This window comes from Bactrocera dorsalis, chromosome 3, assembly GCF_023373825.1.
Source record: "Bactrocera dorsalis isolate Fly_Bdor chromosome 3, ASM2337382v1, whole genome shotgun sequence".
In the NCBI taxonomy this organism is placed as follows: domain Eukaryota; kingdom Metazoa; phylum Arthropoda; class Insecta; order Diptera; family Tephritidae; genus Bactrocera; species Bactrocera dorsalis.
The window spans coordinates 92,125,479-92,142,764 of record NC_064305.1 but is presented as its reverse complement, the minus strand read 5'-3'; the positions used below and the strand labels follow the sequence as shown (position 1 = coordinate 92,142,764).

General features: G+C 40.2%; 1 protein-coding gene across 2 annotated transcripts in view; it reads right to left on the bottom strand.

Moving 5' to 3' along the window:
- The window catches only part of LOC105230555 (5-hydroxytryptamine receptor 2A), a 132,571-nt gene that overhangs the window by 63,273 nt on the left and 52,012 nt on the right, over window positions 1-17,286 (bottom strand). For both annotated transcript variants that reach the window (XM_049452188.1, XM_011211374.4), the window contains exons 3-5: window positions 16,905-17,098; window positions 14,556-15,446; window positions 318-451 (exon numbers count right to left, since the gene is read on the bottom strand). In XM_049452188.1, coding sequence (XP_049308145.1) covers window positions 318-451; window positions 14,556-15,446; window positions 16,905-16,920 — 1,041 coding nt within the window. In that variant the 5' untranslated portion in view covers window positions 16,921-17,098. The remainder of the gene's footprint in view (window positions 1-317; window positions 452-14,555; window positions 15,447-16,904; window positions 17,099-17,286) is intronic.

Sequence of the window (17,286 nt, the reverse complement as noted above, 5' to 3'; positions counted from 1 at the left end):
GTACTTGTAGACCCGAAAACTACTTGGCCGATCGCCTTGAAAATTATAATACAATATTTATCTCTGAGATACTAATTTACTAGCTACACTATATTTTGGAAACATAATCGAGAAAAACTTAATGTTTTCATGCGACTTTTGAGAACACTGATCTATTAAGCTGAGAGGACTTTGAAAGCTGCCAACAAATGTTTGCTGAAAAAGTGACTAGGAAAGGTTAGTAGTACTATGCAATACTGCGACCCTGAGCTACTCTGCCTTCTCAGTTTTAATATCTTATTCACTGTTCTCTTTTATTTGTGCAGTCACTTGCTTACCTCATAGACGGCGCCCAACGGCATCACCAGACAGGCAACGAATAAATCAGCAACAGCCAATGATGCCACCAAATAATTGGCAACATTCTGCAAGTTACGTTCCAATATTATGGCAGCAATTACAAAAACGTTTCCTATTGATGAACGCCAGGAGCAATAACAGCGAGCGGAAAGTGAGGCCAAAAAGGAGTCGACGAATGCGCAGCCAGTGTTGGAGTTCGTTTATTGTTGAGGTCCACAATACAAAAAAAAGGTGGCAGCGATTTGATGATTTCATGTGAGCCAGTGTCCATGCCGTAAATACGGAGGAATTCATTTCAGTTTTTACAAGCCATTAGTCCCATGTTGGTCGATGTACGTAATGGTGAAAGCGTTCAACAGCGCATTATTATAATCAATGTGCGGCAAGTTGGCATGTTTTTGTGGTGCCACATCAGTGTTCGCAATTATCGCCGGTGTTGAAGAGCATTGAAACGGCGAATATTGTGTGGGCGTGGTTATTGGCATGAAAAGAGAAAAGCGAAGACATAAATATACAGTTATGAATACAGAACAAGAAGGAAAAGTCTTCAAAAATAAAAAAAGTTTCGCTTAGCTTTTTGTGATACGTACTTACAACAGGTTGCAAGAGTTTAAAAAAAATGTTTTAAGTTTCTTGAATGTTTTACTACTAGTCTTTAATCACATTGACATTGTCTATTTTAGCGTGTCTGCATTCCTATAACTGTAAACATGGCTGCACTGGGTGTGTGTATCGAAATTAATCAAACGATTCCGCAGACATGGCGCTGTCAATAAGTCACGTGTCGATGTGTCAACGTGCAGTGCACTGACATGACAATGACAACACTGGAGTCGGCGGTGACTTTTCATAGGCGTTAGCCATTTCTCGCTGCGCCAGCCAGTCAAGCCGCTAATGTAGATTAAAATGGATAAGTTGCGATAATGCATGCACGACCATATTATCTTAATGAGCACTTGCAACGGTATGTGTGCATGTGTATGTGCTCGACGGGGATTATATCTTAATGCATGCGATAAATCATTCACCAAAGCTGGCTGTCATTATAGTTTGCCATGGAAATTATCGCAAATGAATTTATGTGGCGGATAATGAGCCAAATTACTTCAGTTATTTAGGCAGATGTGAATTATCCTTGTTTTAAGTTGTTTTTTTTTTAAGTTTAAAGATAATTTTAATTTCATACATTCTATCGTGTACTTTAAAGTTTATGCTCGCAGCTATGAGCTTTGAGTATATTATGGCATTCTGAATGTTGAAGGAAGTCAAGAAGAAGGAGGAAACACACGAGCAGGTTGTTCACCTATGCGGTTAGAATTAATAGAGTTGGTTGAGCTTAGGACACGAAAGCTTTTAAATTATTTTAAGTCTGCTTATGAGCCTCTAAGGGCTTTTCTTCTACTTTTCGTCCCCACGGTAGTCAGGAGCATTAAGTTAGGTCATTTATGTAATATTCGCACTTCTTTCAAGCCCAGTTACCCTTTCGCGCTTCAAGCGCATATTTTGGTGTGACAAAGTCCATAAATAACACCTTTTAAGTTGGAAAACTTTATAACACCATCACATCATAAATTAAGTTTGCCCCGTTCTTTTATTGCAATTAACGCGGCTTAAAGCCCGTAATAGGCGGAACTTAAAAGCGAACTTAGCCTGTGCACCCATAAGTAGTTTCGTTTATGCGGAGTCCATAGCATCCGTAGCTGCGGAGCGTGTTGCGCAAATTGACTTCGCAAACTTTTCCATTTACACTATCTACATGTTAAAGTGCAGCCAGTGCCAGCGAGGACATTAAAGCAGCACGGACGCAACAGCAACAACAACAACAAGAGCAGCAAAACGGCGAGAAAAGCCAAACCTTGAAAAATTGCTGGGGAAAAAGTAATCATAATGACGTTGATGATTAAAAACTTTACGCGCGTTGCATGCAACAAAATACGCACAAACAAAAGAGTGCAAATGAAGAGAACGTTGCTTCGACATTAAAGTTGCACACTTGGAGAGTGCAACAAAATAAAAATGTGTCATGTAATGATAGCCAAGTGGCGGCTGAGCGGGGCATGGGCGGTGGCGTTTTACAATGCAAGCGCTGTGCCACATCATGGTGGCGAGGGCATTAAATAACCTTAAACAGTGATGACTTCGCTCGTAAAATTCGGTGGTTTCCAAGAAAGAGAAAGAAAAACAAACTGTTGTGTATATGCAATTGAGTACATAAACACACACATACACACGCATACTTAAGAGCAAACACGATATGAAGCGAATTTTGAATTTGCACATTCACTGTTACGCTGGATACAGTATCTGTGCACCGAATTGTGGCCAGAGAGGAATTTGTATGCCATTTTATATACAGTTCCCTTGCGCATAGCATCGGCTGGCTGTCCGAATGAGTGCGAGTGCCCTCAGCAGCCATTTATAGAGGCGTAAGCATCCACTGCTATAAGCGAAAGGTGTTAGGTATGGAGAGGAATCAATGTAATCCTTTGCCACGTGCTGATTTTCGGTCCTTAGCACTTGAAATTATTATTTTACTTTTGCAAGTATAGTGTGTTTGTGCCCTGCCTCTGTTCTTGAATAATTGTGTATACTTCTCACGTGAATTCCGCTTATAATTTCCGCATCGGTTTCAAGCTGGTGTCCGCCGCTGTACGCACGCAGTATAAGTACATTAGGAAGCATAAAATTAAAGCGGAGATGGAATAAGATTTCTCAACTTCTGCCCCAGCTATCGTCTACCTCCCCCGCCCACCAAAAATTGAGTAGTAAAATAATACTCGTACTGCGATATCATAAAAAATCAGTGAAAATAAAGTTGGGTAAATCTGCAACACTGCAGTGGTGGTAAGACATGTGATGTACCTTCATAAGTGGCACACATACGTTTATATGTACAGGCAGTCGTAAGCGGAAAATAAAACGGAGAAAATGCGCCATAGAAATAAAGATAACTGCTGACGGAAAGTGCTCTCCAAAAAAGGTGGGAAAGAATAGCGTTTACGAGAATGTTAGGGCCACTTGAAGAGAATGTGAAGATAACGCAAATTTGTTGCAGCGTCGAGTAGCTATGCCACCACTTCATGGTTGCTTCTTTCCCAGCACAGAGACCCTCAAAAGTAGCAATTATATTGTTGTACACTTATTTCGAGCTGAAAACGTAAACTTCGGATGCTCCGATATTCTTCACAAATATAAAAGTTTCCATACAAGATCCTTCAGTTTGTATGACAGTTATATGCTGGATGCCGTCATCCTAACGGGGATTAGGTACCCGTTACAATAACAACAACGAAAACAACAACTGTACTGCGTCCTCTATTGTGCCCTCCTCTATACCACAAACGGTCACCAAGATCCAGCATCCTGAACAGTTCCAGGAGCCTGCTGAGGGCTACGGAGGGGTTGTGATCCCTGCCCACGTATATGGAATCTACGGCCTTTAGCCTGCTTCTGCAAATTATTAGGCAATACAGAATCAAATGTTCTGGGCCTTTTTGTTCAATGTCCCAGAACCCGTAGTTTGTGCAAGAGACTATACCCATGTTCGACAAGTGCTTCTTGAGCCTGCAGTGCCCTGTGTAGAGCGCGACAAGGAAGCGCAATTTGTCACGAGGGAGGTTGATAACTTTAAACCTTGAAAGGTTGTACCCTCCTACTCGTAGAAGCAGCGCTGGGCATGGCGTATTTCTGCCGACTGCTGCCATTGCTATTCTCTCCCCACTCTCTCCTCCGAGTGGAGCAGCTCCTTAAGAGTGTGGGAGCCCACCGCGATGCATGGTACTAGGTTCGTCATCTTGCCCCGGCATCCAGAGGCTTCCTATACACTCCTCTACTACAAACGATTTCACCTCATATGCTGAGATCACTTTTAATGCCGCTTGACTGTCACTGACTGTATGGCAATACGCTGGTTGCGATAGTTGCGGTGGAGATTGAGTTCTACGCACTGACTTACTTATACGTTAACAAAGACTTCTGCTTGAAAAGGCTCTGAGAAACGGCGACATTATCTTCCCTTTCCCGGCACCTTCTGCTACTTATTTAATCAAGAGATGCAGCGATGTGAGATTCAACATGACTTCAAGTGCGGCAGTGGGGCAAGTGTGCATTGCTCCTGAAGCGCAGACACAGGCGAGCCTTTGCAGCTTCGATAGTTTAAGGATTACCGAAGACTGCGTTGTCTTGGAAGCTCTAGCGATCGCTCCATAAGTCATCTATCTACCTGGCTTGCATTTCCAGGTTCTGCATCTGCATATTATGAGCGCCTTGGTGGCTTTGGGCAGCGTTAGATCCACATGTCTACTCCATCGTAAGATTGAGTCTCTTGGGGAAAAACAAAGTGTGCAAAATTTCAGATCGATATCTCAAAATCAAATTCTCAGCTCTTCGTATTGATCATTTGTATATATATTTTATAAGGTCTACGAAGTATTTCTTGTGGCAAAGTGGCAAACTTAGTCTAGATTAAAAACTAGAATTTTTTCACTTCTATGATGATAGTGAGAGATATTTGAAATGTTTATGTAAATTTTCATAATACTCGTAGAAAATTGAAAATGTTGCCGCTTAGGGAAAGAAATTTCAAATATTCTGTGATATTAATAAATAACAACAGCGAGACGAATAGTCAGCTAATAGCCGTAACACTAGTGGACTACGTGCCGTATGAGTAACATTCAAACAATGGAGGTGTGCACTCCTTTGTGAATTTTTGGAAACTACTCGCATTGCATCATATTCAGCGGGTGCTGCAGTAAGTAATGATGTGTCTGTCGCTTTGATCAAAGGCAGGCGTGTAATGTCCTTATGTCCTTAGGCACTCGAATGCGCCGGTACAAGGCAATTTCGGCGGCGAATGCGTGAATGTGTATAAAAGTGCAACAGACTGACAACCTAATAACGGTTTCTGCTTTTCTTCCTTTCGTGGTGCATCCTTTTCACTTTAAAGTAGCACTTACATGCATCCACGCAACTGAAAGAAAAATAAAAGCGAAAAAGAAATAAAAAATAAAACGCCCAAAAAGTCCGCTACTCGTGTACACTCTTCTTTCCGCTGATTTACCGAAAATTAAACTTCCGCCACAATTTGTGGCAAGCAATTTTCAAAGCACACTTTCTTTTTGGGTTTCGTTTTGAATAGACTTTCCTCGCCGTTTGCTCACCCACATTGCAACGCCTTGCGTGCGACGTCTGTTCTGCGGGTGTGTGCGTCTGCTGCTCGTCCCTGCCACGGTTGCGCCTGCCAATGCGTAGCTGCCGACTACACGGGCATTCTCTTTTGATCTCATTTTGTTGGTGTAAGCTGGAGACAAGCGACAAGTGTTGGTTGCCGAGTAGGTTATGGCACAGTGTCACTTTTACCTTGGCACTTATGACTGCAAAGAATCCGATAAACGACTTTCACCTGTTTCGTGTAGCTTGTATGCTTCCACACAGCTGTTTACACAACTTGAGCTTCGTCTACACATATGTATAGTGTACACGCTTACATATTGCTCAGCAGAACTATTGCATTTGAGCTTTAAGATGTGTATTAAGTATACTATCTGATTTTTTTTTGGCAATGTTCGGTGGTTGTAGAGTTTAAGTTCTGCGAACCACCAATGATAGGCGAGGCATCGTGATTGGGAATTTCGAAAACCGTTAAAGGTCAGAAAAGTTTTCTGGGGACAGTTCGTTCATTTCACTTTAGCCGTCTATTTTTAGATTAGATTGAAGTTTTAAACTGGATCATTAGTTTTGAAAACACTAAAGTGTTACACAAGAGAGGAGAGACGTGAATTGATGCATTCTACAAATGCAATCTTACGCAGCTCGCCGAAAATTGAAGCGTTGCTTATATCTTTTGTGTTGGATGCGATGTGTGTCAACCACTTTGTTGCTGTTGTTTCCTTTCCACGCCCGAGCACGTTGAATGTGAATATTAAATTGGGTGCCGCTCAGTGGCAGCTGGAAATGACAAGCGAACGCCCGTGACATGCGAACAATGAAGAAAAATAAGTTTTTCAAACTTTATGCATATGCACTTTCACATACACACATACATGCGTCAATACCAATATTTGTTTGCTGTGCATGTGTGCATGTGTTATACATATGTTGGAAATGCGAGAATGCACTTTCTTTGGTTGATTTCCGCTTTTGCGCTCCTGTTTGTTTGCTGCTGCGAGCTCATGTGTCACTCATGCTCAATTTCACGTTCAATTGTCGGTGCAAGCGCTCTTACACAGGAACACATATGTATATATGTATATCGCATGTACAAATGATCTGGGTTGGAATGTGTATCTCAGCAAACTGCCGCCAATTTGTAGTCTCCGCCTCCTCAGTGCATATTTTTATGCCACACAATTTGTTGACAGCGAAATCGTTACTGGCTCGCCTTGCCGCTTAACGCTTTCCATATAAAAACTCTGCTTCGAAGGGCAACCACAAATACACGTTGCATCCATAATGCGTTTTACTAAAATGGAATTTATGGCTTTTAAATTTGGCCGCTGGCTTTTAACTACTTTGGACCGCCAACTTACTGGTAGTGGTATGGTAATTGACACTTTACCTTAAAATAATGGATTGATTTGTAATATCGGTATTTACGAAAGTATTTTCTATCCAAGATAATACTATAAAGTTTTTGGTTGACCGCTTGAACTCCAGGGTTGCTAAGATTTCCTATGAAGTCCTTACAGCATCTGCTCCAGCATCAACTTAACTTTACTCTGTTTTATGAAACACCCTCTTATGTAAGTCTACTGGGTTCAGTGCTCAATATAATTCCATAGCCATCATAAATCAGTTTTACTTTACAAGATAGCGGTTGATATGTGAGATATCTTAAAAAACCGGTATGAACATATTTAACTGCAAATATTGGGTAGTCGAAAAAGTTTTTTCGTATTTTGTCAATAGATGTCGTTGCAGTCGTAAATCTTCAGTGCTACCAATCACATTATGATACAGTGTATATATTGTATTGGAAAGGTGGGATTTTAAGCTTCAATTCGGGAAAGTTGCAGCTATTCAAAAATAAGTGAAAATACTGAAGAAATTAGCTAAATTTCGAAATTTTTGTATAAAAGAGGGAAGAATTCCATGCAACCCACCAATGAAATTTGTGAAGTTTACGGAGACGGTGCTGTATCGGTTCGTGTAGCACAACAATGGTTCGTTCGCTTCCGTTCAGGAAGTTGGGATATGAAAGATGCACCTCGCTCTGGTCGACCTGTTGTTGAAAAAGTTGATGAAATTGTGGATTGACGCCTCGAAAGGTTATGGTGAGTGTTTGGTGGGATTGGAAAGGAATTATCCAGTATGAGTTGCTCCAGCCTGATCGAAATATTGATTCTTTATTTTACTGTCAACAATGATGAGATTGAATCAAACAATCGATAAAATGGCCAGTACTGATTAACAGAAAGGGCTTCGTCTTCCATCAAGAGAACGTTAGACCACACACATATTTGATGACTCTGCAAAAACTGGGAGAGCTTGGCTGGGAAGTTTTGATGCATCCATCATTTAGCACTGACCTTGTACATGCTATCAGACTATCATTTGTTTCGGTCAATGCCGAACTCCCTTAATGGAGTAAAGTTGGCTTCAAGAGAAGCCTGTGAAAATCACTTGTCGCAGTTTTTCGCCAAGAAACCAGAAAACTTTTAGATTTATGGAATAATGTCCCTAGCGGAAAAATGCCGAAAAAGTGGTCGACCAAAATGGTTCATTAAAGTTTATTATAAGTATAAAAGAATTAAGTTAAAGTTCGATTAGAAATACGAAAAGACTTTTGCGACTATTAAATATACGGGAATATCTCTTAATACCCAACGAAGCCATCTCATAAGCGTAGAGAGTTTTGTTGCTTTTAACAAAATTTACTCCATAGCGACGAGAGAATTCGACTATTGGAGCAATTGGAGACAAATGTTTAGAATGCAGTGAAGTGTTACAATGATTTTCTGTCTGATTTTGGCTCATTTATCACATCACAGCAGATATTTCAACGAAATCTCTCAAAATACTCCTTTGTGCTACTTTAAATAGGACTTTAAATTAAAAGGTGTTTTTCCACAAAGTGTCTATTGAGATTTTCCTCTATTGTTTGCCTAATGCAGCCATCCCTACTTATTTGTCTCGCTCTTCTCGCATTTCTACCTTCGACGTTTCGGTCGTTCTGTTTTTGCGCTGTGAATTCCTGTGCAACACCTTTTTTTGGGAGGAAAACAGACCGGCAGTGAATTGTTGATTGTTGTTTAATGCATTTTTGTTGCTATTGTTGTGCCATTGTGGCTGATACCGTTGCCATTTTTCAATTTACCATTTCTACTTTATCACTTGGAATCTTCACGTCGCTTTGTGCATGGCTTCAATGTATTCAGCGTTCTCTATTCTCCATTCTCCCAACGTTTTTAGTCGGACTAGATTTTTTCTTTTGATTTCGCAAACTTGTTTTCACCAGCAACAACCGCTGGACATGTGCTTAGCTGTAAACGGTTGGAGTGGAGAAGTGGCGGAATAAGGCAAAGCAAATAGTGAAAGCAAAACGAAACTATTGCGCCATTTCTTGGTTCTTGGCAACTGCGGCTCTTGTTACAGTTTGTCCATTTTCTGGCGCACAATCTTTGCGTTGTTGTCCTTTCAATTTGATTTCTTTCTACTTTGAATTCTGTTGTCACCAGTTAGTCGCACTTTTTGCTCCTTGTTTTGCCTTCTTCTGCCGTGTTTTGTTTGCCTTTTTTCGTTCGTTTTGCTTTGCTTTTGAACGAGCAAGCCTCACTGGGCGTTGCTGTGTCTTATTTCTTCCATTTTCTTTTCAGTGGCTTCTGCAATTTGTTGCATTCTCTGCTAGGCATCAATTGTACGTTTTTGTTGTTGTTACCTGTTACTTGACGCTAAGCGCAAAACATAAAGCTGCTTGTTTTCTTTCTTTCCATTCTTCCGTCCGAACGCTTCCAGCTACATTTTTAGTTAGATAATCCATCTCTGCGCAGTGTGTGTTGTTGTTGGAACAGTTCTTTGCTTTTGTGGATTTGTGCTATTTTATCACCCACAACTTTATTTGGATTACAGTGTTCAAATAAATGGAATTCTAAGGAAGTTATTTCTAAGAAGGAATCAGTGGTTCGGTGCGGCTTCTTCGCAAGCCTCATCTACTTTCACTATAATTTATATACCTGCAGGTGGCCGGATGTGCTTTGACAGAACTTAGTTTCATCCAATTATTTAAAGCGTTTCAGAAAGTTTGACAGATTGGGGGAGTGTATTTTATGTTCAATTTGCACAAAGTCCAAGTTCGGGACAAGATGTGATGAGCCTAGGACGCGAGATATGAGGGGGAAGATCAAAACTATTACGGCCCTGCTTCATTTATGTATATAAAATACATCCAAGAATGTCTCGACCGTGGAGTTGATATAGTTTTGTGATTGGAACCTGGATTCCGAGTAAAGCTTGAATTTGTATTCTGATCAAATTAGTGTATTTTATTATTCCTGGAATAACATGAACATTTCAAAAATGTTTGCAGAAGCTATTTTTTCCTTCAATTTTAATAAATACTCTGAATAACGGAAATTTACTTTATACATTTAAAAGCTCTTTTTTGTTGCTTTTGATTTCGTCTTCTGATTATACATTTTCTTTATTGTGCTTTGTTTTGTCTGCGATGAAGTCATAAAAGATTTGTATTGCGGCCATTGGCAACAGCTGCTGGCCAGCTTTTGTGGTCATTATGGGGCTGCTCAATTCGCGGTGTCAAGGACAGTGAGTTTTACATACATTTAGATGTATCTGTAAGTGAACTTTTGGACATATTGAAAAAGTTTATAAATATACAGATACCAGCAAAGATTCTTTCGCTTGGATGTTGCGAATTCATGCGATATTCATAGAGTTAGCTCGCTCTCTAGTCAGGAGACATATGCGATGTCTCAAAAAAAAGTTAAGAATAATCTAGAATGGTTGGCGCAGTAGAGTTAAATGTTATATATAGTATTTCATTTAAAAGTCCAGCTTTCTCCTCAATCGCATTATAGAATTTTCGAGCTTAGTGAATGCTTCATCATAAGCATCTATTTCGAATGCTTTCCTATAATTTTGTGCAAATTTTATTTTTCTTGAATGCAAAAGTCACCCTTACAGTTCAGTTGGCTTGCAAAGCATTGTTGAAGGGAATTAAATGGCGCGCATACTTCTCGGAACCTATCATGCCCCAACCGCAAGCGACTACTAAAGAGCAAACAGCAGATAGGAGGCTGTGTGCATGAAGGGTGTAGTGAGAAATTAAACCTAAAAAGTATTTATTGAATGCCAAACACAAAATAAATCAAAAAGAATAAGCTTAAATATTGTATTTGTATGTGTGTGTGTTTCAATGCCTGGGTGTCTGTTGTTGAACAAGTGTTCAAGAATCATCTACTCTGCTTACGTGACAAATACACACTCGCTGATGCAAAGAAATTATTTCCAATAATCCACAATAAAGCCGTTTTTATACATCATAAATTTACTGTTATTTACACGCACGCTCACACCAACACAGCTGCAGCTGGGCATGAGGAATGATGGAGTTTGTGGCAATATTGATATCAATATCCTTGGATGCAACTGGTGCTTGTTTTAATGGAGATCTGTGATACTTTAAGGCTATATAAATTTTTATACAGTCAAGCCTTGATAACAGGAAGCTTTGTATAAACAATTCCTGTTCGACTACATACTGGTTCTTGAACATTTCTTATGCTTCAAAGTGCCTAGTAGAGTTGGATAATTCTAACAAATTTGCACAATAAGGGAAATTGCCACTTAAGAAAACGTTTGTTTTATTTTAAGATGGCTATTTTACGACATTCAATCATTGACTTAAGCTTTCAGAATTCATCGCTTTTTGCGCCTAAGTTGATGGTCCAAGGCTAAGACCCCAGAAAAACAATTTTTCTCTTAAGTAGGGCATAGGTGGCACATATCCAGGTTTGACTGCACTACGAAGTATACAAATTTGTACATGACGTTGCCATATTTATTTTCTTATTCACATTAACTGCTGTTAAGGCTGTTGAATTAATAAATAAGAGAGCGCGCTTATAGCATGAGTAAAATGATGTACATACAAAGGAGTACGTATACTTGAAATGTAGTTAAGCAGCAGCAATTCATTTCTTTGCTGATACTCAATTTCGACATATTTTAGTATTTGTGCTCCGAAGCAAATAAATTTCATAATTTAAAATATTGAGTATATTTAACTTTAGTTGGGTACTTAGGTACCAAAAATTCCGCTCCTAGTACTTATAGTCGACTTTTGACCGAAAATATCAATATTTAATTGAAATTCGAAAATAATCCTTTCCTGGTAGTCATGTCTCTGTGTACAACAAATGGGTTGATTCGGGCCATTACTTCTCTTAACTTTTATATAACTAATAACTATAAAGAATTTCGAACTTACGGGTGACTTTATGCTGCAGCCAGTGAGTTTTTTTTTTTAAGTGAGATAGCGTGTTTTTCTTATAACCGTGAATATCTGTGCTTAGAATTAATAAAATCGGGTGAAAACTTACCCTAGCTCCATATAACTAACAGGCCTTAAATACCTGACGATACTTCCCTGGCTCTAATCTTTTCCAGTTGCAAGAGTATGAAACGTTCGCTTATAACCTCACTTATATTCATACTTGTTAAATTTTTATAAATTGCACAACAATTTAAATCGAGTAATTTAGTGAAAATATATAAAAGGTTAAAGCTGCGCTGGCCTTTGAAGTGTGAAACTCGATGAAGTAGTAAGCGGAAAGAGCAAAGGCTTTCCTTCAAATTTGAATGGCCCATAAATTGAATTGCTTGCAAATTCTTACTCATGTGCTTGTAAGTGTGAACAGCGTGCGTATGCGTTTTTGAATAATCTTCAATATTCGAAATTGTTTGGCAAGTAGTTGTGCCAGCCTGGTTTTCACCATTTATGTGTTTGTAAACACCTACACCCTTTCCGCACCGCTTGAGTTGCGATTTGCGTTAAGAATTGCCCACAGCTTCATCTGAGCCGCAGTACTCTCGTGTCAATTGAAGCATATAATTTAGCATTTTTCATAAATTGGGCTATTTAGAGAGACACAAACATGCGTTATATGCATGCGGGGTGTGGCCTGTTAATATTTAGCAATAATTAAACAAAAACTTAACAGTACAAACGATACAAAGAAAATTGAAGAAAATATTTTGTTCAAATGAGACAATGGATTTGGAGATCCGTTAAATTCTTGAGGTCTTGCTTCTAATTTTATAGTGTAACCCCTGTTTTTGCCTCGTTAAAGTAAAAAACAAAACGCACAAAAACGAATATGCATACACGATTGGATAGACGTGCATAAAGGCGGGGTTGTATACACATGAGTAAGTTAACACTTTAAATAGATGCCCAGCAGAGAAATGCTGAGTTCAGAATGTTGGTTTAAGACTTTTACCACTAATATTGATACTTTTCCCAAGTGAAGAGATCCCGAAGTTTTGTGTCTGCGATAACCCTTTTAAGTCCGTGTCAGGTCTTGGTAGCTGCCTTGATAGTTAACAAGTACGAGAGAAAGAGAGTTCTCAACTACAAGCAAAATTAGCAGTTTACTTCCAGGTTATAAATTAGGTTAGGTTAGTCTGGTAGGCTAATGTGTCACGCATAGACCAGTTTTGGCCCTTTGCGATGCCAGATGAAATTCAGTTACGAGATCCATGAAGAGTGGTTATCCTTACGGATGCCTGCGTTTGCCGCGATTTTTAAAAGATACGTTTTGGACCCCCAAATTATCAATAAGTTAAGACCGAGGTTATATTCATATACTAAAGTTATTCTTAGCAGGAATTCGCAAAAGTGTTAAGTGTTCGTGGCTTGTGCGATTTCCTCCAGGGTGTGTGCAAATTTGTGGTGTGTTAGATATTTGCTCAGCTCACTGCTTGCTTGTCAATTTATTCTGTGATGGGATGACAGTTCAAATGAATTCTTCAAAAAAATATAAGAAAAATTGGTGAAGCTGTGCTTTTATTATCTGCTTGACATATTGTTAGACATTTTAATAGAGCGACTGAGAATTCAGAGAAAATTTATAGGAGACAATTTTGCAAGGAGTGCATTTTTTATTTTCTATGCTTTTTTAGCTGCTCGGATGTAGTGAGATTTCTAACATCTCCTATTAATTGGAAAGGGTTGGAATTCTAGAATTTAGTTTGGGGCATTGTGAGAGAGAATAAATAAGCTGTTTAAAATCAGACTCTGTCTTCAAAAATCTTATGGTATTTTAGATAAATTTTTCCTGGAAAGTTAATTCATTAACTCATAATGGGTTTTCAGCATTAAATTCATGAATCGTGTGTCATTCTTTTGAAACTTATTCCAAAGCTGGAGCTCCAATGACAACTTTTTAAATTTTGATTCTTTCGCAGAGACTTTATGCTGAGAACTAAGTTCTAATTAATCTTTTGTTCCATAAAATCTTATACTAGATATACAGGAGAGCACACATATGTACGTTTAGAGGCCTCCCCCAAAAGAAAACGGTTCGTTTTGTGGCTTAAACATTTGAAGATACTTCAAAAGCCTTAATTGGTGGGGGAAAACACTTTTCACCTCCGACGGCGCCTTGCAGGGCGGCGCTTGTCAAGTGTCACCCAGAGGCATATCATTTCCTAAAAGCAGTCGCCGCTAACTATTTGCTTGCCCTCTCACTTTCAGTCAAAGTTTGCATAAATTTTGCATATTTCCGCCGCGCCACCGCGGCCCTGTGTGTTGCAGTTGTTGCTTGCGCGAAAATACCCAACTGAATAAGTGAAAGTTCAAAGGTGAAGTGCTGTCGTTGGCATGGCTTATGCCAACTTTTAATTTGCGTAGAACAACAACAACGACAATAATGCAAATAAATGCGAAAGTGAAACGAGTCGAAATGACAACTGTCAGCAACAACTTTCTGCTTATGCGAGGCGATGCTGGTGGCTGAACTGCGGCGGTCGCAACTCGCGGCCTCGGCGCCTTTATTCAAGTTTAATTTGCTTCTCTTCGCATTTACGATGCATTGACTTCATTAAAAGTGCGAAAAGCAATTAATTAAATTTCACTTCAAAAGCGAATATGAATGACGTGGCTATTAGTCGGCAGGCTACACACACACAGACGCGTGCCTACGCTAGCGGTTCTAATTTTTAATTTCTGAATTGTAAGAGTTAGCTGCACTACTCACCAATTATTGTGATGAGAATCAGCAGGCCCAGCACCACCGACGTGCTGCCCATACGCAGCAGTTCGCCGAAGTCCTCGTCGCCCACGGTCGCATTGCCGCTGGTGAGATTCACCATGCTACCATTGATAAGGTCACTTCCGTTGTTGTCGACGTCATCGTCGTCGTCGTTGGCGAAGAGCACGCTCGTGCCGTTCCCACTGGTGTCCAGCAGCAGTGTGTCGTTGATTAGCATCGCGCCAAGGCCGACGGCGACGCCGCTAAATAGGTTCTCCGCAGCCGTCGTTGCTGTCGCTGTGGCAGCCGCCTTGGCAGCGGTCAGCACTGTGGTGGCAGTTGTGGTGAGGGTGGCGCTAAGCGGTGACGTGGCGAAGGAGGCGGCGGCCGCCATGCTATGTTGATGTCGATGGAGATGTTGTTGTTGTCGCGGCATTTGCTGCAAATTATGATTGCTGCTGTCTGCGTGGCTGCTGCGGCTGCTCCCTAATGCGTTGTGGGCGGCGTGGCCCACCGTGCTGAGCCCAAATCCTATTATGGCGGCTGTCGTCGCCGCCACGGCTGTGGCAGTGGTCGTGGTGACGTTGAACGCCTTCGCAACCATTCGCTGCTGCAGGCTGTCTTCTTGTTGCTCTTCGTATTGTTGTTGCTGGAAGCTAAATGGAAGCATATTATGTGTTGGTGGTGGCGGTGGCGGTGTTGATGGCGATGTTTTGGGCCGTTTTGTAGGCGCGCCGCCGATGGGCGTGCGCCTGTGGGTGCGGTGTCTGCTATTGCTGCGTTTGTGGCTGTAGCTGCCAGCGGTGCTGAGCCGCTCTGCGTTGACGCTGGCGGAGAAGACGTACGCGCTACTGCCGCCGCCGCTGCCGTCCGCAATGAAAATGTAGTCGTGCGCATCTGCAAATAATGAGACTTGAATAGACTTGGTGCAAGTAGAAGTAGGAGTTTCGCCTACACTTCCTACCAGCGTCTCTCATAACAAGAATAGAACTAAACTGAAATGAAAGCGACAACTTTTCACAAACGCTGGTTGTTTGTTGTACCTGCAAACATGGCTGAGGCTTATTTGCTCGAACTCGCACAGTGAGTCGATAGAGACAGTCATGCGAATATTTGGAAAAGGTTACCTTTACTAAAGCAGTTGGTGGGGGAGCCTGGTCTGTTGTTGATTCTCAACAGCAAAAAGGACCCAAGTATAAAGAAATAAAATCAATACAATATTTCACCTTTTTATAGGCTGCACTGTACACACTCAATTGTCATCTATCCATTTTTGATATACTTTCTATTCTTTCCCAAACAAGCTTTCTTTTCAGTTTTCATTCTTCTCTATTTCAAAAAATATCTATAACCACAAATTATTGGCTCGGGTTAAACTTGTACTTTTGGCTCGGCACCAGCGTGCCGCCACTGACCGGAAGATGTGCAGAAGTAAAACAAACTCGATTTTGCCAACATTTTGGGGAATTATGCCAGCCGAAATAGGAAATTTCTGACTTTAATCTTTCATTTGTGGCTGAGCTCTGATGTATGTGTGTGTGTGTGTTTGCGTTTCTGTGCAGCCACAAATTGACAGGGCAACACGCACACATGCATTATTTTCAAATGCTGTAAATTCACCGGAGCGTGTTGGCGTTTCTGCTAGTTGCTGCTGCCTTGAATGGAAAAAGGACGAAATTTCATCCCTGTCTGCAGCTGTGCGTCGAAACTAACTGAATATTTTAGAATTTGTGTTTTTAAATGTATTTGTTGGCGTTAAGGGATTTTTCCGGTCTTAGTTTCCGGCTAGTTGCAGGAAATAGGTCCACTGTGGGGTGAACTTGCATAAAGCTGGCAAAAAATATATTTTTAATATTTGTGGGAATAAAATCATGCGTTCAAGGCGATTGTCCATGATTTTGTTCTTTAAAACTAAGTCAAAAAAAGTAAAAATAATTAAGTAGTTTTCTAGTATCTACTGCCAAATAGAAATGACGAAAGTGTTGCGGTTTTTCATAGTTACCAAAGTTGTCTAATTGAAAAAACATTTGAATATTCTATAAGACAATGACCTACCTATTTAAAGGCGGAAACTAAAATTTTAAACTAGATTTGACAATGTGACTTCATAGTCAAAACTTTGGTATAGTTGATTACTTATTCTTCAAAGATGGTTCTGGATAATGTTTGGGTCTATTCTATCCATTTTTTACATTCTGCTTTAGTAAAATCGTTTTCTTCGTATTTCTGAGTTCAATAAATCTCATACAGTTCTCTGAGCTTCCTGGCATTCCAGTTTCAATTTATTTTCAAATAATTTTCGGTTTTTAGTTCAGCTTAGTAGATTTCGAAATTTTTCGATTTTTTGTGACTCACCTTTAAGTTTTGACATATTTGCGAGACTGCCGATGCGCGCCGTTGTTGTTGCGACAACCACCGTTACCGTTGCTATCTTTCCACTTTATGCACTCGCTTCACTCGCTCACTTTTTTATTCAATTTCTTTTGTATCTATTGCGTTTTTAGCGGATTCATGAGGTTAACCAGATGCGTTAAAGTTTTCGGCATGACCTACACACACACGTACATTTTTACACGAACAATACATACACATACATATGTACTATGTAACACTTAAAGTGATTTTTTTTTCAAACGAATTGGTTACGTATACGCCCTGCATTGCCAGAGCGACGGTAGCTTACTTTTCGCGCATATCATCAAAAGCACCGATACCTACAATAACAACAAAGTGTTGA